General features: G+C 41.1%; 1 protein-coding gene across 4 annotated transcripts; it reads right to left on the bottom strand.

Moving 5' to 3' along the window:
- Positions 1-241: 241 nt before the first annotated feature.
- LOC308077127 (copine-3-like) lies at positions 242-21,813 on the bottom strand. 4 transcript variants are annotated; one of them, XM_080417693.1, is made up of 17 exons: positions 21,691-21,813; positions 17,727-17,860; positions 16,887-17,066; positions 15,114-15,188; positions 14,930-15,001; positions 14,744-14,824; positions 11,363-11,452; positions 9,432-9,530; positions 9,098-9,184; positions 8,390-8,449; positions 8,153-8,286; positions 7,684-7,738; positions 6,654-6,705; positions 5,386-5,519; positions 4,519-4,755; positions 3,889-4,006; positions 1,485-1,624 (listed from the first exon to the last, which is right to left on the bottom strand). In XM_080417693.1, exons 2-16 carry the CDS (start codon positions 17,856-17,858, stop codon positions 3,890-3,892), a joined length of 1,605 nt encoding a protein of 534 aa, XP_080273819.1. In that variant the 5' UTR covers positions 17,859-17,860; positions 21,691-21,813; the 3' UTR covers positions 1,485-1,624; position 3,889. The 4 variants fall into 4 exon arrangements, with proteins under 4 accessions (XP_080273816.1, XP_080273817.1, XP_080273818.1 ...); XM_080417690.1 differs by lacking the exon at positions 3,889-4,006 and having other exon boundaries at positions 242-1,624; XM_080417691.1 differs by lacking the exons at positions 3,889-4,006; positions 21,691-21,813 and adding an exon at positions 19,878-20,022 and having other exon boundaries at positions 242-1,624.
- Between the last annotated feature and the right edge of the window lie 1,080 nt (positions 21,814-22,893).

Below are 22,893 nucleotides of genomic sequence, written 5' to 3'. Positions count from 1 at the left end.
AGGTTCCCAAGACTTGGACCCAGGCTGCTGAGGGAAGGGGTGGATTACAGCGTGCCATGAGCCTACCGGAACCAGGCCCAGGGGCCCAAGAGCTCAGCTATGAATTACTTGTTAAAGGCGTTATTCATGTCAATCACAGTACCAAAGGTCCTACTAAAAAACTGAAGCAATAGCCTAAACATTCACTTTGTAGATGTCACAAGAAAGAAACCATCATTATACATTTTAAGTACATGTTTATATACACAGGACTTTAGAGGGGCCTGCAAAAATGAATTGCAAAGCAGCACTGGAAGCTATAAAAATCCTGTTGAGATGCAGGTGTGTTAATATGGTGTTGGCCAGGGTCCTGGTATGAATGCAATTAAAGGATAACTTCCGTTTTTAAGAACCAATCTCCAGATCAGTTCTTTTAAATAAACTGTTATAATTGCTATTCATATTACAGAATGAAACATCAAACAAGAAGAAAGTTAATTTGTATACATTTAATTTTCCTGAAGAAAATAAATGTCATTTACCTTCCTTATGTTGGCACTTAGGTACATAGTTTGTATGTACTGCAGAGCAGTAAGCAGATTGGTATACAATTGTATGCATAAATGTGCCTTTTAAGGTTCCAATGTTCTCATCAATCCTCATCAATGAATCAAATCAGATGTAGACAATCCAGTTAAACTCTCACGGTAAACATAGGATAATTACAACATACAGTATTGTACCATATACCACATTAAGTATACAGTATAACTATGAATATAGTATTAATTAACACTGACTTTTCTTCCTTTGTGATTACATACTGTATATATGTTTGATATAGACAACTTCTGTCTTTGCATCACATTTACCCAGAACAGGCAAGTGCAGATAACAAATAGCATACTGTAAACCAAACAATTTGTTTGTAGCAAATGGCAAATAAAAGACTATGTTGAAAAAATTAAAATTGTATATGTTTTACATCACTATCACTACTAGTGTAGACATTTCTCGGATAATGTAGACAACGTCTATCAAATTAAGTCTCGTTAGACAAGGCATATTCTAACTGAGGAACATAAATCAAGCTATTTCTAATACCTGCTTTAAATTGAACTTCTTTCCACAATAAACATCCCATTACAACATACTGTGTACAGTATTTCGGTCCCATGGTGAAAATGGCTAAAAAGTCCAATGCACATGCATGTTAATAATCTGACGATGGCTAGATATATTCTGGCACAAGTCCCTTTGTAAAATGGCGTAACAACTGAGCAGGTAACCACTATGGTAGGTGGTACCAGTTGATCGAGGTGGATGGAAGGAATGGTTCTTTGAGTGGTTACAGGGATCGGAGTGCAGAAAGCGCTATGTGCCGCAGAAGCGTTCGGGACCGTTTCGAGAACTTTGTGAACTCCTTGTGCTGAGAGCTGGTTGTGTTGGGTGTTGGAGTGTCGGTTCCTTGTCATAGTGCGGGTCCCGCAATGGCATGCTAGTTGGTGGCAGCAGGGACTGGGGTCGGGCTGGGGGTGGTGTCGTTGTTGTTGTTGGGTGGAGTCAACTTCATGGCGTTGAAGAAGTCCACCACCTGTTTGGGAACCTCGGCCAACACATTCTGAGCCAGCGCTTCTCGAGGGCCCTGGGGTGCAGAACAGACACGAGGTTAAGTAGCAGACAGAGTGTGCCACGTTTGAGACCAAGATGAGAGACAAATAGGAGACAAGAACAGTGAAGAGAAATAACAGCGGCCACCAGTTCAATTAACCACATGAACCCTAGTGTCTCTATTCTGGGGATGTCCTAATAGGCAAACAGTCGGCCTTCTGCCGATCTGCAATAGCCGATATACAAGCTTATGTGACGTACAACAAAGTATATTGGGTTTAAGTGGCTAAGGGGAAAAGGTGAGTGAGCAGATGAAGGCAGGTCTACAAGCATGTCAAGAAAGGTGGAGCTTCATGTCATACTGGTACATCGCCAACAGGATGCCATGCATTATTAATGAAAGCATCGATGCAAAGATTAATCTAGATCAGGGGTGTCAAACTAGCAGGCCGGGTGCAGCCCACGAAGGGGTACAATACGGCCTGCGAAACGATAAGGGAAAAAAAAAAAAATCACAATCATGCATTATTCATCTGTACCACAGCTGATCTCATTCCACTCTCTCGCTGCCATCTCTCACTACCACTGCCTGTAGCAGGCAGCTTGTTGAGCATTGTGCACAACACCAAGCAATTCCCAGCCTTTTTCCAGAGCGACTCAGTTCATTTCTCCTCTTTGCAGTCTTGTGTGTGAGTCTGTGTATGTCGCTCATGGGAATAATTACAACTGAACATGGACTGGTACAGGACAAAATATCCTGGTTGAACCGTGAGGTTCAGAATTGAGTCACATACACACAACGTGCAACGTTCATTTTTTTGCCCTCCTGTGAATGATGTTGGTCTGTTTGTTTTATTACTTGTCACAACCATGCAGCGAATGTACAGTAGATTAAAGATTGTGAGCTGTGCATACTTCAATTCTTTATCGTCATAAAAAACTATGTACAAATGCGTAGCCTATACAATTAGTCTCTTTGGTTCTACATTTGTGTCTGCTAATGTTTGAATTCAATTGGTTTATTAGGGTGGGGCTACCAAAACAGCCAAATACTGTAGCATCACAACTTTCATTTAGTCTACGACTATAAGTTTATGCTGATCATAAAAGGAATGCTTGCTAGGCATTCTTCTTCATAAGAATATAAATGTGTTAAAGTGAAAATGTTTGTAGCTATAGCAGAGACTGAGACACAAAATGGTCTGGACTGCATGAAGTTGCATTTTTCCAAACCAGGCCCTTGACCTAAATTGAGATTGACACCACTGATTTAGATAAAGTCATGGGTGAAGTCAATGCCTAGGGTTTATAACAAAACTAGAATCTCCGCCAGGAGGCATGTGCTAATAAGACTCTCAATCTTTCTGACTTAACCCATTAAAACCAGGAAAACGTATGTGTCATTTTAGATTTGATCTATATATATTTATAGCAACATCCATTCTTCAGCTCTTATGACTTACAGAGAACAGTAGTTCTCAAAAATAGCAGATATACAAGCTCACAGCGCACCACTTTGTGCCGCGCTCCGAGCTTGTACATCTGCTATTTTTGAAAAATCTTGAAAGAGTTTGATTTTTTTTTTCTTCTCTTCTCGGGGTCCTGGCACAAAACCTTTTCCGATGGGGGTTCGAGGCCAAACATATATCATGTTGGGGGTCCTTGGCACGAAGAAGTTTGAGAACAACTGATTTAGAAGGCATTTGTACTTAGAATCGGCCTCGGGTCTTAATGGGTTAAGACAGCTTGGAATGAGGTGAATGTGTGTGGACACTAAGGGCGCTATTTATGCTACTATGGCCAGTGTTGGGTGTGTGGACGCTACCACACTACTTGTTCAATGAAAGCGCTTCGCTAATGAAAAGCGACGCTACCACGACAGCTCCGACTAAGTTGAATATGAGTTATGGAGAATATGGTGTTTTGGGGTATGTTGTCAAATGTACAGTATGTAATGTATGTTGGTGTTAATCAAATGTGGCCTTTCACCGGCATGTTTCAATGTGTGCAATTGTCTAGTTTCTGCTATCTCCCATAAAGGTGGAGGGACAGGAGTATTGTAATTGGCTAGTTGGTAGTAGGATGCTTATCGCACAGACAGGAGGGACAATTGTGCAGCAATATAATTATAAAATGACATTGCTATCGTTCACTGCTTTGAAAAATATTTGAGAATTGAGCTTAAACATATGACTCTGATTGGCTTAGTTGTATTTGAGATGAGCTGTGGGCAGACAGACAGACAGACACGGATGAAAAACATGAATCTCCTGGCGGAGATTAAATATTTGGGCTAACCCTATGAAGATTTGGGGTCATGAGGCCGAGGCGGCTTCAGTTTGAATAAACTGAAGAAGGAGGCCACTTGTTGAGGTAACTCGGCCAGTACGCTTTGGGCTAGAGCCTGGCTGGGAGCCTGCAATGACATGAATACACAAGTAGTAGAGATAAGCTAGGTGACAACTGGGTACATGGGTTGTGGATGATTTGGGCTTGCAAAATGGTGCTGCACAAGGACAGATTCGTAAAAATACAATAGGTCAAAGTAAAGCAATCACACTCTTACTCCAAGATAGAAAGCACATGCAATTACTGTAGCAGAGTGCAAGCATATTGAGAACAGCTGACAGATAGTAAAAGCTAGAAAAATGTGCTCCTCGGAGTCGGAGCACAGGTTTCCGCCAGGCCATGTAGTATAAGTCAATCTTAGCCAACGGTGCCGGAGATTAGCTGTAGACAGACAGACAGACACAGTGTCTCGGCCACGCCTTCGTCCAGACAGAGACAACAAACAATTTATAACTTTTCTGTTTAAATCTGTCTAAATTCGGCTTAAATGTCCAACAACCACCAGTACAGCTTTACAAATACACACTAAGCCATTCATCACACAAACCGAAATGACTGTCAGTTCTAACTATTGCTTACGTTCTGGAACTGCCTGAAGGGCACAAACTGAACGATGTCTCGCGTTGCGGATTCGCCCGTCGGAGATCGCAGGCGACCATCGTCTCCGTCCAAGAGCTCCATGGCGGTGAAGTCGGCCCCGCCCACCCCGACGATGATGACGGACATGGGCAGCCGGGAGGCGTTGACGATGGCACTGCGTGTTTGGTCCATGTCTGTGATCACTCCATCAGTTAGGATGAGCAGAACAAAGTATTGCTGCCAAGAGAGGAGAAGAGTTATGATTTGTACTTCATTGTATCAAAAAAATACGATTTACAAGCTCATGCACCACATAGTGAGTTTGTACGTCTGCAATTTCAGCATTCAACACCATCGTGTGACGTAGCATAAATTATGCATTATACAATAAAGGAACATCACTGTTGGAACACGACAGCATATCGAACAGTAGGACAGATCTTTCATGGCTTTCTTGAAAAAACTAAATTAAATTTCACCCACATCAAAGGAGAGGTCACACATCTCCGGTGCCATTTATTTTTTGGAACACATTTATATTAAAATAATACATACTTTCTTACTGTATAGGGGCAGTAAGAATTAGACCTAATTCGGGTCTATTAGACGCGCGCACATGCACGCGCGTCACGTGAAACTCCCGCGGGGAGGCCCCGCGATTCTGCGTTACGCCACTGATTCAGCCACTAGATGTTGCAATCATGAAGCCTTCAACATTGTAAGGCGATGACTTCTGAGATATTTTCAAAAATAATAGATCTACAAAGCTGACAACGTGTCGCGATGAGATCGGCTATTATTGATGGATTGATTTTTAATAGGGCTTAAGTGATTATTATAGTGATTATTACTACGTAGAATACTCACTGAAGCAGTGGTCTGCTGGAGGGCCTGTTTAGCGAAGGTGGCCACGTGGTTGATGATGGGAGAGAAGTTGGTTGGACCATAGAGCTTCACCTGGGGCAGACACACCCTGTAAGCCTCCACCACCCCTTCTACACCTACACAACACACACACACACACACACACAGTCCTGATTAAACCAGGTGTCGGTGAAAATGAAAAAGGTTCTATAGCTCGCCTCATACGAGACCCCTAAAAAGGTTCTATATGGTTCCTTAAACCATATTATCGTTGCTGTTGGGCAGAAACCTCCTCTCTCAAATTGTTTGTGGTTTTTCGTAAATTAATGACCTACTTGATCACACTACACTACACTACAGCATCACACAAAAATATTGAAAGTAGCAGAACTACAAGCTTGATTTTTGAATTTGAATCCTGAAAAAGTAACAGTTTTGGACATATGAGGTTTCAACTCGACAGAGACATTACACAAGTTAGTTCCAGGCGCGTATCGTCATTGGGGCCAACGAGGCAATGGCCCGGTCTAAAAATCAACATTAGCAGCTCTCACCCTATTCTGTTGTAGCCGACCACAGAAAGTCGCCTTTGTTTTCAAATGGGGCTCATTTGCATTCGGCCGAATTGTTAATGAGTGGCCATTGAAAAACCAGTTTAGCCGTCAAACCGGTTCTGGCCCGGTCAACGTTAGAATCCACCAAACGCCACTGGTTAGTTCTGACCTTGCATTCTGAGGCAGTATGATTGCCTCAGAATGCATCTCTCCCGAATCGCACCAATATAGTAAGCCGGGATCACACTACACAACGTTTTTGTCTTTATGAAAATGTGGTATAACGGCAATAATACATTCAAGATCATGTTATTCAATTTTTTTCACATGTTGTCTAGTAAGGTTGTGTGAAACTGTCGCACAAGCCCGTGCCATAGATAAATAGTATTGAACTTTTTTCTGCTTGACACACAGGTGTAATGAGCTGCACTTGAAACAAGCTATTTAAGACTGTATGCAGGATGAGCGGAGGCTCCTCAGTTTCCTTTTGCGACATGAATATCTTGCTCGTTACTCATTTTGCTAAAGAAAAATAAATAAATTACTACAGTAGCTGTCTGACCTGGTAGTGCAGATAACAAGCAGTACTGGGGGGGTTCCCAAGCACTAGAATTGAGAACCTCCAGACATTATCTTCTGTTAAGAGTGTAGATGATTAACAACTGAACCTGGAAAATTGCTCAAGTCAACCCTGATATGCCTAAATTATAAACATACCTGCACAGAATGGGTTCGCTGGGTTGAAATTGAGGGGGAACTCATGAGAAACCTGTGGAAAGTATTATGTAAAGAAACAAAACAATCAGACTTGTCATGGCTGTTCAATGCAAACCCTATGAAACAAGACATAGGCTTCTAGTTTGAAGGTGGTAAACTGGCAAAGGGTTTTCTCAGACTTCCATGCAGGAGCTAATTCAATATCCCATCAATGCTGAGATTCGGTATTGATGCAATGGTTTTGTGAGGCAAAACCATTGCGTAGATGTGGCATTCCTGATGTTGGTAAGCCAGCAATATTCCACGGACAATGTGGAACTTTCTCAAGCATATCTAACCGTAAAACAAATATTACATACATCCCAGGGGCCATCTTCCCCTTTATTTGTAAAACATGTATACTGGACAGAACACACAACTGGTCTGGGTTTTCCATTCTCAATACATCCTGTACGCCCGACGACATGAAATGGCGTGTCATCAATCGTGTTGCGATGTCAATATTTCGTGGAGAAACACACAGGTATTTTTTGACACACTATATTATTGAACTCCTCATATCAGAACAAGGGAATTTAAGTTGAAAATGGGCAACATTTGACTTTAAGGCAGGCTGGTACCACCTGCCGCCCTCAGCTGCTGATAAATACCAACACTTACCACCCTTAAACTAGGGAGTTTTTTCTTTTTTTTTTGTAGCAAGTAGCAAAAGCTTTGAAATGTCATAAAAGGAAAGACCATAGGGTCTCCAAAACCAGTAGGGTTAATATTACAATCTGCTAAATGCGCTAAATGTATGGTTCATGGCAATCGGCTATTTGATTTCCAATATGTTGTGTGTATAAGAGGAAATTCTAGCCTACGGGTGGTGCTAGAGTAAAGGACATGAGATCACCCGAACGAGTAGGGGTCATCCTCTAGGGATATATTGACTTAATATACCATCCACAGAGCCCTGCTGCTAGCGGGGCTAAAAACAGCATTTTGTTAGTGTTTAGATCAACATATTCATGTGAGAGTTCATGTTTACCTGCCACGAAGGAGGAATCTGGGCTCCGAAGCCGAAGGCCGGGAACATCTTGTCACTAGACAGGACAACACAGACCATCAAGGAACAGCATTTAACCCATTGATACCTGGAACGCATCTGTGTCACTTTAGATTTCTTTAGGCTATTCAAAAATAGCAGATATACAAGCTCATAGCGCGGCACCGAGTGCCGCGCTATGAACTTGTAGATCTGCTATTTTTGAAAAATCGAGGAAAAAGAAAATTGGTTTTTTTTCCAATTTTTTTTTAGGATTTAGAAGACCTTTCTAGAATCTTCTCAGGTCTTAAAGGGTTAATGCAATTTAGAAACACTCCACTTTCTGAGCCAAGCTAATCGACAGCAGTATCTCAATATCTCCATTGTGAACGAACACAGTTTGGTTACTATGTTACCATGTCACATCACTGCTCTGCATTAACTTGATGTCTTAGAAAACCACACCAATCACCTGTCATAGTCCTGGATAACATTGCCCACGGACCAGATGGCAGAAAGGTACTCATTGACACCCTGCGGGCTGATGTAGTGGAGAGACTGGGGGGACTTGGGGTCCCCGTTGGAGCCGGTGAAGTCAATAGCCACCTGTCAAGAAATGAGAAGGGGGTGCCGACATATTTTAGTTATGGATGTAAATGGAAGGTGGATGGAAGAAATCTAAATCATTACCACAGAGCCCAGCACTCACAGTGAAGTTGAGCTGACAGCCTCCCATGATGTAATCCAGGAAGGTATACTCCTTCACCACCTGAAAGGTTAAACATAAAGCTAGTAACCCTGCATGAAACCTACAGTAAGTATACGAGTATATGTCCCGTGGCGGGGGCGATTCCTCTTTGGCTGAGCAGTATATACAGTATGTGAAACCCGGGTTTGAATACACTAGATACTATAATTGTATCATAGAGACATACTGTTGCATCGAAACACTAAGGTAGTTTAGAGACAGCATGATAAAATGATATTGAATATTCATACTCTCACACAGTATTACAGTAGTATGTCATGGGGCACTAGACACCATTCAGCCACTAGATGTCACACTTTTACAGCCCCTCTATTACATAAGGTTTGTTATTTCCCTGTCACAATAAGGCCTGTGAACATGTAGTCTGCATCATTGTAAGAATATATTTAGGGTAAAAGAAAATACCTTATTGAATGAAAATGGATGAATAATGACTGCTTCAGCTTAAGGCTTACATACTGTAGGTAAATAAAACAATAATTCTGAAGTTTCTTTTTTTTCAAAGCTCTGTGGATGTATTAATTTCTTTTTGTTACACATTTTCTTTAAAACATAGCCTACCCTTTAAGACCACAGGTGTCCAGACTGACCAAACAAAATAACTAATAAAGCTATATGTAATATATCTTAACTAATAAAGTTCTGTACCTGGCATAGCTTAAAACCAACGATGCCGGAGTTTTTATAGCTCTTCTTCTTCTGTTTCTTTTTACTGTTGATGCATTCAAACTCCGCCTGAGGGGGGAAGTGTGTGTTAATGTGTGTTGCACATTGTTCCGAATTTAGCAATGTGCAAGCTCCTTTAGAGTCCAAACAAGAACAATAATGACAAAAGCAGTACTGTTTATAGACGAAAGACAAGAAAAAACAATACACATGACACACACACAGACACGCACGCACGCAAACGCAAACACGCACACACACACACACACACACACACACACACACACACACACACACACACATCTCTTCATCTGACCGGAGAGGCTCTATCAGCTTTCTGCAGTTGTGTCAGTGTGGTCTCGAAGGTGCCGATGAGGTCATGTGAGCCGTCGTTGTCATAGTCGTAACACTCAACCTGGGTACAGATAGAAACACTTAGCAATGTGGGACTGAAGAGCCAAACATGCAAACAACAACAACAAAAAACCCACTCTGTTTACTCCAGTGGTATTCAGTTATGTGTCATGGTGGTCAACGTGGATTCAGGTTTTCATGCCAACCCCAGGTGGTTTCACTGATAAGTGTGTTCTAGTGACGTGACTTTTTGAATGCTAATCCGGAACCGTGGGTTCCTATGGCACATTTTAATTTGCATTAACCCCCAGAAGTCCCCCAGAAGCATTAAACCCCAGAAGTCCCTATTCTGGGGAGAGAATTCACCAAAAAAAAGCAGATCTGCAAGCTCACTTGTGATCTTGCAGATTGGCTAATTTTGGCAAAGAGATTTGGCGAAGAGGGAAAAAAGGGGGTGACCAAGTAAAGACCGTTCGTAGACCCCGGTCAACTAAGTATATAGGGTTTAAGTGGTCAAGGAAATAAGCTCTGTAGCAAACAAAGGTCATGATATTCACATCACCACTACTACTACTACTCACACATGCAATAATTTAAAGTAAACTTAAGGGAAACATTCAGAATTCACAGCTGAGATATCAACAATGGTAATGTATGTAGAACAAAATGTGAAACTCTCTTAGACTGTAAGACTTTTTGTTAACCACACAGCTTATTTTCTGGATAAATTAAAACCCCTATGGAAGTTACGAGGAAACCCATTGCTAATGGGTCGTCCACACCAAGAACGATAACTACAATAATAACTACAAATATATTAACAAATCATTATAATTCAAGTAAGGTCATGGGGTTGGACCTCCATGGCGCATGTTGGAATACCACCAACCTGGACCCAAAACTCACAAAAACAAACTCATGCAATGGAAACCATCCAAAAACAGAATGCTGCGTGGCACACGGAGAGCAATCTGGGAACCCAGAACCAAATGAGAAGGAAAAACAGCGCCCTCTGCTGTTTGTACTATCTCACTTGGCTCTGGGACAATGACGACGTAGCACCCGTGCGCAAAGAAACCGGGGTTTTGGTCTGCCTTCAGCGTTTCACTTCCGGTGGTGCGACTATGTTTTCATTCCCACTAACAATATGTCTACACGGAACACTAACACCACTTCTCCCAGAGAACATGGATCGTTTTGGTTATAAGCCCACTTGTTTCTATGATAAAAGAGCAAGTTAAAATGTGAATATCTTTTCGTGGTTTTGTCTGCTCCGCGGACGCTATTGTTAAATTAGTTTCGGTTGGTTTCGAGTGGGGAATGATCGGCGGACACGTAAATCCCGCCCACTACATTTGATTGGGTAAAGGACGGCCTGCTTCCTGATCTGAAGGCACGCCCACTTGTAGCCCAGTGTGTACACGTTATGACGAACCTTCACGACAGATTCCAACGCAGAGCAGAATCTGTTCTTGAGAGATTACACGGAGAGTGAACCTTGCAAGAGACCTGCAAATGTCATCTACTTTCCATCGACTTCCCTTCACCCAACAAGTGATGGAGTGTTGGACAAAGACAAACACAGTGAAACCATGGGCCACTCACTTGTTCCGCAAAAAGAGGAACCCGCTCTCTTCCTAACATGATTGCATCAGAAATTGAAAAAGAAAAGGTCTGATTTCAAACTAGCATTAAACACACTAAAAGCCAGTTCATTATTCTATAGCTACCATGCCAGACATAAGTTTTCTCTCTTGAACGGAGAATAATATAAAGGTAAAATCATTGCCAAGCCAAGCAAAATACAAGCCCTGGAATTAATCATAATAGATAAATAAATAATTCCACGCAGATCAATACAAATAGCCAAAGAGGCTGGGTTGCATTTTGTACCTTTATTGGTTTGTCCATGTCTCCTCCACAGAGAGACTGCAGTTGGATTTTGAAGGGTTTCCATGTTGGATTCAGGTTGTTCTGTACCACCTAAGAAAAAAAAAAAAAGAAAAAAAAAATGCAACTGTTTCTTATGACTCTGATGAAGACACCTGTTTTTGAAACGTTAGTCTTTTTGCACCATCAATAATAAATTGCCAAATTGACCGTGAGCTACACAACTCATTTCCATTTAGTTAAGATCAATCAGTCCCATTTCTGAGAGGCACAGGTTTTGCTAGATTCATCAGCTGAGAGAGACAATCTAGAGTTGCCGTTTAATTATTCATTTTATATTATGACAGAACAAAAACACAAGCGGACATATATGTGCTACGCAAAGCAACAATCGCAACGTTAAAATAAAACCTCTTATTTATATTTGTGCTACAAGACTGTGTCCATTGTGTCAAAAGTATTACTAATTTACAAGGCTGTTTATACGTACTGTAGCATTTAATCCCATATTCAGTCAGTGTATCAAAAATAATGCCAAACCCATATTATGACAACAGCTTTTATTTTGATAATGTTATAGAGTAGGATTACAAGATAAAAATCTAACAGACAGTGTAATGCTGTCATCTGGCAAACTGATCAAATAAATCCAGTTTGTTTGGGTAGCTGGTCCCTGTGTGTTGCATGTGTTCCCCTCTCTCTGCCCTCAGTTTACTATCTCTCTATTGTTCTACATAAATAACAATGCAAATGTCCGCTAATAAGGGAATAAGACAGGTCTGTTTCAAAGTGTAATACTTGTAACAGAGATAAAACAAAATATAACTAGACGCGTCGCAATTCTGGGAAATTGCAAAGTGTGGTTGCGTCGACGCCGGTCGCGGGTTGCCGCCGCCCGGACTTGAGGAATATGCTTGGAGGAATACCGTCGGAGGCCGCGTGACGTGCCATTAGAATTTGGTGCTGATTGGATCCTGTGTTCGTGATACATGGCGTTTTGATTTGAAGAAATAGGCCCCTCCCACTAAAATAAATAAGCCCCTCCCACAAATGTAGCGGGCCAATGACATCGTCATGTCACTCCTGAGATCACCTTTTTCAATTTGAGAGGAGTGGTCCCCCCAAAAATCATGTTTTTGCATCAAACGGTTACGTTTTGCACAGTTGTGGCGCCCCCTATGGATCAAAGTGGAAATGCTTTTGGGGATTCGTTGAGTAAACCACCCTCGACATGTGATTCAAATTTGGGATCGATTGGACGTTTCGTTTGTGATCTTTGGCATTTTTGGTAAAACGGGCTCCTCCCACTAACTTTGGAAGCCAATTACAGATGAACGGTAAGGACTATCAAAATGCCGTTTGGATAGGTTTATCGCATGGGTCCAAAGATGACCTGTACCGATTTGTGTGAGATTTGGACAAAATTTGTAGGAAAAGGAGCAAAACGTGTGTTTTGAAGAAAATTCAAAATGGCGGAAAATATATCCTGACGCAAATGGGCGTGGCCTATATGGGGAGCTGCGTCATTTTTTTTATTCTACGACCTACACTTCAAGAGTTATAGGCCAAAACGTAAAGTGGACTGTTATAGCGCCACCATGAGGCCAACTTGTGTAACTATTTTTTTAAATAATTTTGCAATAAACTATGAACCTCCCCTCCAAGTGTTGTAACCCTAGCCCTTACGGTTTCTGAGAAAAAAATACTTGAATGGGAGTTTTGTCATTTTCCCATTAAAGTGGATGGGGAAATTTAATGCACTAATAAATCTATATAAATTAAACTATGTAACCAATCTCTTAGCAAAATGATAGCCATCGATTCCCGGTGAGGCCGGTCATTTTGACATATGGCACTAAATTGGGAAAAATAAACTGTGGGAGGAGATGCGGTCTAAAGTATTGTTTATCTACGTAGAAACTTTTGCAATAACAATAGTCTGGTTGCCCATTCGGGCAACCACACTAATCACACACACACACACACACACACACACACACACACACACACACACACACACACACACACACACACACACACACACACACACACACACACACACACACACACACACACACACACACACACACACACACACACACACACACACACACACACACACACACACACCCACACCCACACCCAATTCAAACTCAGTGAGTCAGTTAGCTGCAATACCAGATCTTCCCCTTTTTTTTGGTCAAATATCTTTCTGGTATTTTTTGTTCCATTCGGTCACCCACCATTTTTTCCTTTTCACAAGAATGGGTTGGGGCCAAGACGCAAAAAGGACAATGGGATGTTTAAAACAAGTTTCCGTTGTATTACAAAGAAAAAGAATAGAACACGCCCAGGTTTGACAATGTTTAGACCTTGGGCTCTTCACCGGGTTAAACTCAAGAAGTTGTTACCACATCCACAATAGAGTAATATTGTGTCACAACACAATAGAGTAATAACTGGGTCAAATAATATACACACAGTATTAAACATTTACATATCGTGCAACAGTGGAAAAGAACAAGTGAAAGGAAAAACATGATTACTGAAATCTGAATAGATTTACATAATCAGGTAGCTTCATCAGGGGATTGAACATGTTAGATGTCCCTGACGAGAAGGAGATCTGAACACACTGCTGCTACAGTGACAATCCTTTTGGATTTATACATTGGATTCTACTGTATGTGTCCCAAAGGCATGAATGAGGACGTCCCAATTCATCACTTTTTGTAACTTCTTGTCTCCCAGCCATGACTGAAGCTACCTGATTATGTAATTCTATTCAGATTTCAGCAATCATGTTTTCTCTTGTGTTTTCCACTGTTGCACTATATGTAAATGTTTAACACTGTATATATTTGATTATTTGATCCTGTGATTACTCTATTGTGTTCCACGCATCAATAGTTACATGAACTGTGGGTGTCTATGTATGTGGGTGTAGAGGTACACACTTTTTGAGTTTAACGTGACGAAGAGCCCAGGCTTGAAACAAAACATAATAAATAGTAGTGGAAGCATATGAGTGTGCAGGTTCCATTTTTTCCCCCACTATGATCTTTTATAACCCAGCACCCCAAAAAGCCATAATGCGTATTTCATTATCCACTGTATTACAACATTGCTACATAATGAGAACCCGTCCTTTCCTTAAACTTCCTGTTACAAGAGATAAGGACAAGAGATAAGGAATCCCCACCACCACCATAATTGCAGGAAGGACTTCTGACTTCCTCAGGGTGAAGAGACATTACAATGCATTGCGTGCATAGAATAGCATAGTATGCAGTATGTAGCGTGCGCACATACTGTACGGATACCTTTCAAATGACTGCATAGCTACAGCCACTAGTGTCAGCTGGGTGAGTCAATGAGTTTTACCTCTGTTCTGTGGGCCAGCTGCCATGCAGTATCTGTCTGCTTGTAGAACTCCAGGTATGGGTCAGACTTGCCAAAGAAATCCTGCAACGATATAAGGAGGAACAGAACAGGTTTTTTTTTCTGGCGTCAATGAAATGACCATTCTTAACTCAGAAGATAAAGGCTATAGTCAACGATGTATTTTACCTTGTTGTCAAGCTTCCTGGCTTCCACCTCAAAATTCACCACCCTGCTGTCATTTATTTCTTCAGCACTGATCTACAGAGTGACAGAAATACAGAGAGTAAAACAATAACACACACACGTGTGCACACACACACACACACACACACACAGACACGCACACACCCCTTCTTGCTCGCATACTCACAGTGATGGTTCCTTTTCCAGCAGGTCTGTTGTTCTTCAGGACCAGCGGTCGGGTATATTTTTTACTGGACACCACCTGCAAAGGCAGCAGCACACAAGAGCATGATAAAAGCTCTTATCTGTAGCAGAACGATACATACGACCCATAGCAGGTTCCCAAATAATTACAAAGCAAGCAGGCAGAATCAACATATGGACTCAGGTTTCCACCAAGTCTAAATAGTGGTGACTTGCGATGTTGGCACTTGAACACGTGTGACAACAAGAGAGTGGGGTCTTATGACACCAGCTGAACAGGTTCTGCCACCAGCATGGTTGTCTGGATATTAGGGATGTGCAAAAACTTCCGATACAATACTCAGTATTGGTATAATGAAGGAAATGAAGGCTATTCATGCCTTCATTTCCTCACGACTCGATTACTGCAATTCCCTCTACACCGGCTTAGAACAGTCATCTCTCAGGCACCTACAGCTGGTCCAAAATGCTGCGGCCCGCCTTCTTACTGGCACAAAAAGACGTGAGCATATCAGTCCTGTCCTGGCCTCACTTCACTGGCTCCCGGTCAATTTTTGAATTAATTTTAAGGTCCTTTTATTTGCTTTTAAATCTCAACATGGGCTAGCTCCACTATACCTCGCTGAGCTCATAGAACCATACACTCCAGCCAGGGCCCTTAAGTCTGCTGATCAGTCGTTACTGATCGTCCCACCAACCAATAAAAGGACCAGGGGTGGCCGCACTTTTGCTGCTGCCAACCTCCCTCTCCCCATCCGATCTGCCCAGTCCATTGGGGTTTTCTGATCCCTCCTTAAAACCCACCTATTCTCTCTGGCTTTTAATTGCCCTTGATCCACTATTGTGTCTTAACAATGTACTGTATTTGTCTGTGCGCCAATGGGCGCTTATTGATGCGTTGATGCTTTGTTTGTCTCAACCTTGTACAGCACTTTGGTCAGCTTCCGTTGTTTTAAATGTGCTTTATAAATAAAGTTTGATTTGATTTGATTTGATATAATCATTCGGATACTGCACAAAAACACAGGATAGGATATTAGAATAAACATTTACAATATGATTCAATACAATACGTTTGTCAAATCTAGCCTGAAACATCACATACATAATTACTTATAGCTACACTTGGAGCAACATAACGCTAAGTGATGCAACGGCATTCGTCACATAATGGCAACAGTAGCCAATCAACTTCCTGCAGTCATGTCAGCTGTGAGGAATAATTTGAAGCTTAATCACTTTCTGGTGTCCATATTTTGGGCATCATTATAGGCCAAATTGCTGTTTACATCTCTAAGCGTTGCTCCAAGTGTGGCTTCAAATATTTATGTGATGTTTCAGACTACATTTGACAAATGTATTGTATCTTCTTTTAGTGATCAAGTGATTGGCTAAGCGAATCGCTTAGCTAAAGTAAGTTCCTGATTCACCAACATGACTCATTCCGTGTCACCAATGTTAAGTGGCACTGTGTGCATGCAATAGAACAGAAAGTATGAGAGCTGTGGTCATGTGTGAAGGAAGTGAACGAAACATTAAAGCCAACCAAAAAATACAAAATATATAGATAAGTGGATATTGTGTGAAAAAGTGTCAGTATCAGGAAGAAAATGTTGTGTTGGTGACAGGTTGCATTCAGCTGAAACATATATTGTACCAGCGGTACAGTGGTAAAGAAAGTACGAGAGCTACTAATCAGTGGATAACTAATCAGAAGTGATAGTGCGTGTCTTCAGGAGAAGAGGCAGAAGCTCACCTGGCCCAGGGTACACTCCAGCTCCCCAAGGAAGTCATCATCACTCAGGTCTACGGTCTGGTTGTCAATGTCATAGAGGCCAAACTTCAACTTTTGGACGATCTCAAAGTAGTAATCGACCACAAACTTTTTGGCAAACTTTGGACTGAGGCAGTTCTGCACTTTCTCTGTGCGGCCCAGCTGTTGGGAAAGGACAGAACTTTTCATGTTATGGTTTCAAAACACACAGACGGGGGACACCCGTTGCAACATCAGCACATGTATTAGTCAACAAGTCCAGGCAGTATCTCATCATGATCTTAACTTCCGTTCCGTTGTTTATTATGCACTGACAAACTCAAGCAGTGCAACTCACTTTCGATTCACAGTGTCAAATTTTCCATTAAAAGGTTAATGTTTAGCAATCCTCGTGATCACAGCAGGGGCAACTAGTGTCCTAGCAGCAACGGTTAAGAGAAAATGACTGATTTCACACAGCCCACCTGTTCTATTCGAATAGTTGTTTGAGTTGCGCTCATAATAGGATCAGCGTTGGTATTCCATATTGACAGTCAGTCTAATAGTTTTTATTAGGGATATATTCCAGAGTAGCTTTCAAGTATGTAGGATTAGCTTTGGGATTCCAAATGGTTTTGAGGTAGTACCCCGCCCCAGTGGACAATGGAGAACAGCCGGAGACGTGTCATTGCTGCATCTGCCTCCCTCCCTCTCTCTCTCTCTAAATACAGTACACAAACTACTAACACAGTCATCTTTAAAACAAAACAAACTCATTCAACATTGCACTGATACTATGTTTCAAATCAGAAATCCCATAATAATGTTTCGATCCCTCCTCACCTCATACCACTGGGACTGTGAGCTGCTGGTGAGCAACACGCACAGAGGGTCAGACTTCGAGCCAATGTCTTTATCCAGCAGATTGTCACAGGTGACAGTCAGCTCCACCTTAGTTACACACTGGGCAGCCATGTCTGTTAACACAGAAACACCCACGCACACACACAACCAACACAGTCAGGGAGATCTTTCACATAGGAAATGAGTACAGGAAAGCCCCGTTTCCTGTACTCACTACAAGCACTAGGCCTGTCACAATTATTACATAATCGCCTAATCGCAATTATTTTGCATAATCGTTTCCATGTAGAAAAATGTTCATACATTTTCCAAAAATAGCAGAAATAGCAGATCTACATGCTTACAACACGTGACGTGTTGTAAGCTTGTAGATACAGTACTATTTCCGCTATTTCAAAACATTTTTGTATGTTTACATTATTTGTCATATCGGCCCTGAGCAATTTGTGATTATGAAGCCTAAAAAAAAACAAATTTATTAAATGTTCAATGCCAATAACACAATTAAATCGTTAATCGAAATTATTTTGTGTGACGATTAATAGTCAATTTAAATTTGTAATCGTGACAGCCCTAACAAGCACACTTGTACTAGGGACTATAGAGCATTGGTTCTCAAAGTGGGGTCCGGGGACCCCCAGGGGTCCTTGAGGGTGTTCCAGGGGGTACCCAGAACAAAATTGTAAATATAGCATCAGAATAATTATGACCTTTTATACTTTGGCTATTCAAAAATAGCAGATATACAAGCTCATAGCGAGGCACCGAGTGCCGCGCTATGAGCTTGTAGATCTGCTATTTTTGAAAAATCTTGAAAATTTGTGCAAATCTTTGAATGTATATTTTTTAAAGAGAACATTTGTAACTCAAATCTTTGCTTCTGGGGGGTCCCTGGAACAAAATATTTTTAGATGGGGATCCGCGGCCAAATACATATCATTTTGGGGGTCCTTGGCATGAAAAAGTTTGAGAACCACTGCTATAGAGGAGTAAAAAGCAGGTTCAAGTGAGGCTGATAGATACTACTATCTGCCGCATGCATCACACCTCGGATGATCTGACTGCAGTGGTGGAAAAAGTACTCAAATTCTTTACTTAGGTAAAAGTACCAATACTGCAATATAAAAATACTCTGTTACAAGTAAAAGTCCAGAATAAAAAATGTACTTGAGTAAAAGTACAAAAGTACTGGCATCAAAATGTACTTAAAGTACCAAAAGTAAAAGTACTAGATATTTGAAAATAACGGATCTACAAGCTCACAACGCGTCGCGATGCGACACGTTGTGAGCTTGTAGATCGGCTATTTTCAAATAGCCTAGGTATAAAATAGGTTTAAAGTGGTTTAATGTATGTTTCATTATATCATAATTTATATCTGAAAAGTAACTAGCAACTAAAGTCTTCAAGTAAATGTAGTGGAGTAAAAGTACAATATTTGCCTCTGAGATGTAGTGGAGTAGAAGTAAAAGTATTGGAAATTGGAAATACTCAAGTAAAGTACAAATACCTCAAAATTGTACTTAAGTACAGTACTTAAGTAAATGTACTTAGTTACTTTCCACCACTGACTGTGATGCATGCAGCAGAAAGTAGTATCAGCGCAGGACTGTGTTTGATGTATTAGTCTGCAACTTTTTTTTGTTTTGTTTTAAGTTTATTTAGACGGGACACCGCATATTAATGAACATTACATGACAATGCAACATAAATACACCGTATTTAGCAAATATGCTAATTTAAATCCGCAGTACCCACAGAAAACACATAAACAAAAACAGGCAGACGGTCACGGTGGGAGTACATCACATTCACATTACACAGCCTGGGAAACAGAGCATACAACATAAATACAAGAAGAAAGGTACAAAGTAAATCTATTTTAAGGCTAAAGACCTAATCAAGTTCCACTTGGCTCGTGTAGTATTACACTGGGAAATTAGCAGCGTTTTTAGAGGGCAATTTGTATACTAAAGTGAGTTGTGTATAAAGCGCAGCATTGCTTTCGAGTAGTAGGACGCGTTGTCAAATAAAGTGTATGATTATAAATGGTCGCAAGTTTGGTTATCAAGAAACCTTTTTTTTTAAGATTGTACAAAAAGGATCCATAATATTATACGTATTACGTACCAAGAAAGATGGACACCGCTGTTTGTCGTAAACACACACACACACGGCTCTGTGAGTCAGTTACAATCTACGCGGAGGCAGAGCCATTCAAAGGGTCTAATTTACGAGCTTATTTCCCTGGTTCTGTCATGGAAACAATGATGAGGTAAATAACGTACAGTCATAACACGGTACTCAACAAGCACCCTATAGGCCGGAAGGACAGTGGCGCGGTGATTGGCTAGTTGGTGGCCAGAGCCTCGAGCGCTACTGTGCCAGACCAGTGGTTCTCAAACTTTTTCATGTCAAGGACCCCCAAATGTACACTTATTAGCCCGAGGACCCCCATTTCAAAAGATATGCCAGGGAAGGCCAATAAGAGAAGATTTTTACGGCTCAACCATTTTAATTTCAAGGACCCCCAGTTTGACATGCATTTGGCTACGGTGGCGGGGACAGCGACGACGTCATGACTCCCCCCTTCCCCCCGCCCCCCACCCACTGCGTTGCGGGCATGTACGCGCGCGTTTCGATTTTTTTTGCTTAATTAATTCATGAAATGACCATAAAACAGTTAACAACACTCTACCCATCCCAGTGTGTCCCATCCTCAAATGTTTTACTTAAGTAAAAGTATCAAGGGTTAGAAAACTTTTTTTTCACATTTGAAAACTTGTGAAATGGGACCTTCTGCATAATGAGTAGCCTACTTTTACTTTTGGTACTTTAAATACATTTTGATACCAATACTCTTCTACTTTTACTCAAGTACATTTTGAATACCTTACTTTTACTTGTAACAGAGTATTTTTACTTCGCAGAATTGATACTTTTGTTTAAGTAAAACATTTGAGTACTTTTTCCACCACTGGTATTCAGTGCATGCAGTGAGTGACTGTTAGTGCACACAGGACGAGGGAGTTGAGGGACACAGCATAGCGACCCTTCATTTCAATAATGACAATAATGACACCCTCCCCAAAACCTGCAGAACATGTTTAGCACAGCCACAGTGATCAATACTTGTTTATTAGAGGCAATTAGCATGTCTGGCTGGGGCCGCTTGACAATGCGAACGGTGGGGTGGGCGGAGGCTGCGGAGCTACTGCGCCGGTAGAGAAAAAAAAAGACAGTTTTTTTTTATTTTTTATTTTTAAGTTTTTTTTATATATAAAAAAAAGAAGTCGATAGCTGAAAAGTGGGGGGACACAGAGGACCCCCATTTAATGGCATTTCTATCTCTGGGACCCCAATTTAAGATTCTCAGAGTTACAGACCCATAAGGGTCCATTTGGTTAATAAAATCATTTAGCTGGGGACCCCCTGGAACTCCCTCAAGGACCACTGGGGGTCCCCGGACCCCACTTTGAGAACCAAGGTGCTAGACAATCTAGACATAATGTTATTTATTTTACAAAACTGTCTTAATACGTAATGCCATCATGTTAGCCTTAAAATTGTGTTGCAGATACAACTTTTTAATATCAACTCTACAAAAATCCATTGGAGAGTTACCACAAATATTTGGCAGACCCCCTGTAATTACTCTGAGGACCCCCAGTTGAAGACACCTGGATTACATGATAACATTTTCTTGAACGACAGAGCCTACTACAGTAAACTGGTTGCCATGCGCCGTTGCCTGACAACCAGAAGTAATCACAGCGTCCCTCTGGGCTATGGGATCTAAAGCCTCCCAAGTAACATAAAGTGGGTGTGGTTAGAGAACCGTTGATACATACAGCTATGGTCCGAATCATACTACTACTACTAATAATAATAATAATAATAATAATAATAATACAAATAACGTTGAAATAACACTCAAACTCACCCGTCGGAAGAGGTCTTTGTTTAATTCAATCGTTACATAGGTAGTATAATGAAGACTAACTACAGCGCAGTTCTTCAGAGACTTCCAGGCAGCTGGGCCGAGATGAGAATGTGTGGGGCGGAGCTAGATGACGTATGGGGGTGCGCTCGTTTATGATTACGTCATGGATCTCCCCGTTTCTCCTGCAGCGCACCTGATTGATTGAATACTCTATTCAATCAATCAGTTCTATCTAATCATTTCTAATCAATCTAATCTAATCAGTTTGCAAAGACAAACACAGGGAAGTACAGTTCAATGCAAGGTCTGTTTAGAGGATTTTAAACCCAAGAAAGCACTGTGTGGCTTGTTTCCATTGGGGTCCACTCCTTTCTCCTTTGTACTCAATAGACCATATTCACACGGCGGCCATGTTTCTATGAAGTCAATGAAAGTAGCCACCCCGGGTGGCGGCACTTTCAATGTTAAATTCCAATATGGCCGCCGTGTGAATATGGTCTATTCAAGAAGAAGTTTAACAGGTACATGGGTGTCTTTGTGGTGTAGTGTATCTTGTAGACCAGTCATCAGGCCCATTGCAAGTTGCTGTACTCTGTACTCTGTCCTCTACCCTTAGCCTGGTAAAGCCCCTCCCTCCGGAATTCTCATTTCCATTAAATAAAATACAAATGAGATTTCTGGAGGGAGGGTTTACCAGGCTACTCTACCCTGACCAGTTTGTTTTGGGTGTTGTTTGTAACCTTTTTAAGGCCTTTTTGGTGGTATGGTACCATGAGGTGCATACATAGTCGAAGTGATATTGAATGCATGCTCGTGACATTGAATGCATGCCCCTGCTAGAGTCCTCTATGCATTCTTACTGACCAGTAACTAGTAACTAAAGTTGTCAAATAATTGTAGTGGCGTAAAAGTACATGTAGTGGAGTAGAAGTAAAAGTACAGAAATTTGGAAATACTCCAGTAAAGTAAAACATACCTCAACATTGTACTTATACAGTACTTGAGTAAATGTACTTTGTTACTTTATACAACTGACCTGGACTTTGCCTTCTTTATATTATACTTCAAAAATAATATTATTCTTTTGGTGTAAACCCCTGCATATACAGCCTTATATATTATGCTTTATACATTATCATGATTATTATTATACTAATAGACTTATGCTGTATCAAATTCAATACACAGGACCTCAATGGAAAT

Source organism: Gymnoscopelus braueri, assembly GCF_963280865.1.
Source record: "Gymnoscopelus braueri genome assembly, chromosome: 21".
NCBI classification, from domain to species: domain Eukaryota; kingdom Metazoa; phylum Chordata; class Actinopteri; order Myctophiformes; family Myctophidae; genus Gymnoscopelus; species Gymnoscopelus braueri.
Note: the sequence above shows the minus strand (reverse complement) of the source record. Positions and strands in the feature narration are given on the sequence as shown.

Coding starts and splice junctions, on each gene's coding strand:
- LOC308077127 (XM_080417690.1), bottom strand. CDS start 17,858: ATGGCTGCCCAGTGTGTAACTAAGGTGGAGCTGACTGTCACCTGTGAC. Junction 15,189..16,886: donor TGGAGTGTACCCTGGGCCAG/GTGAGCTTCTGC, acceptor CTGCCTTTGCAG/GTGGTGTCCAGTAAAAAATA. Junction 15,002..15,113: donor CTGGAAAAGGAACCATCACT/GTGAGTATGCGA, acceptor GTCACTCTGTAG/ATCAGTGCTGAAGAAATAAA.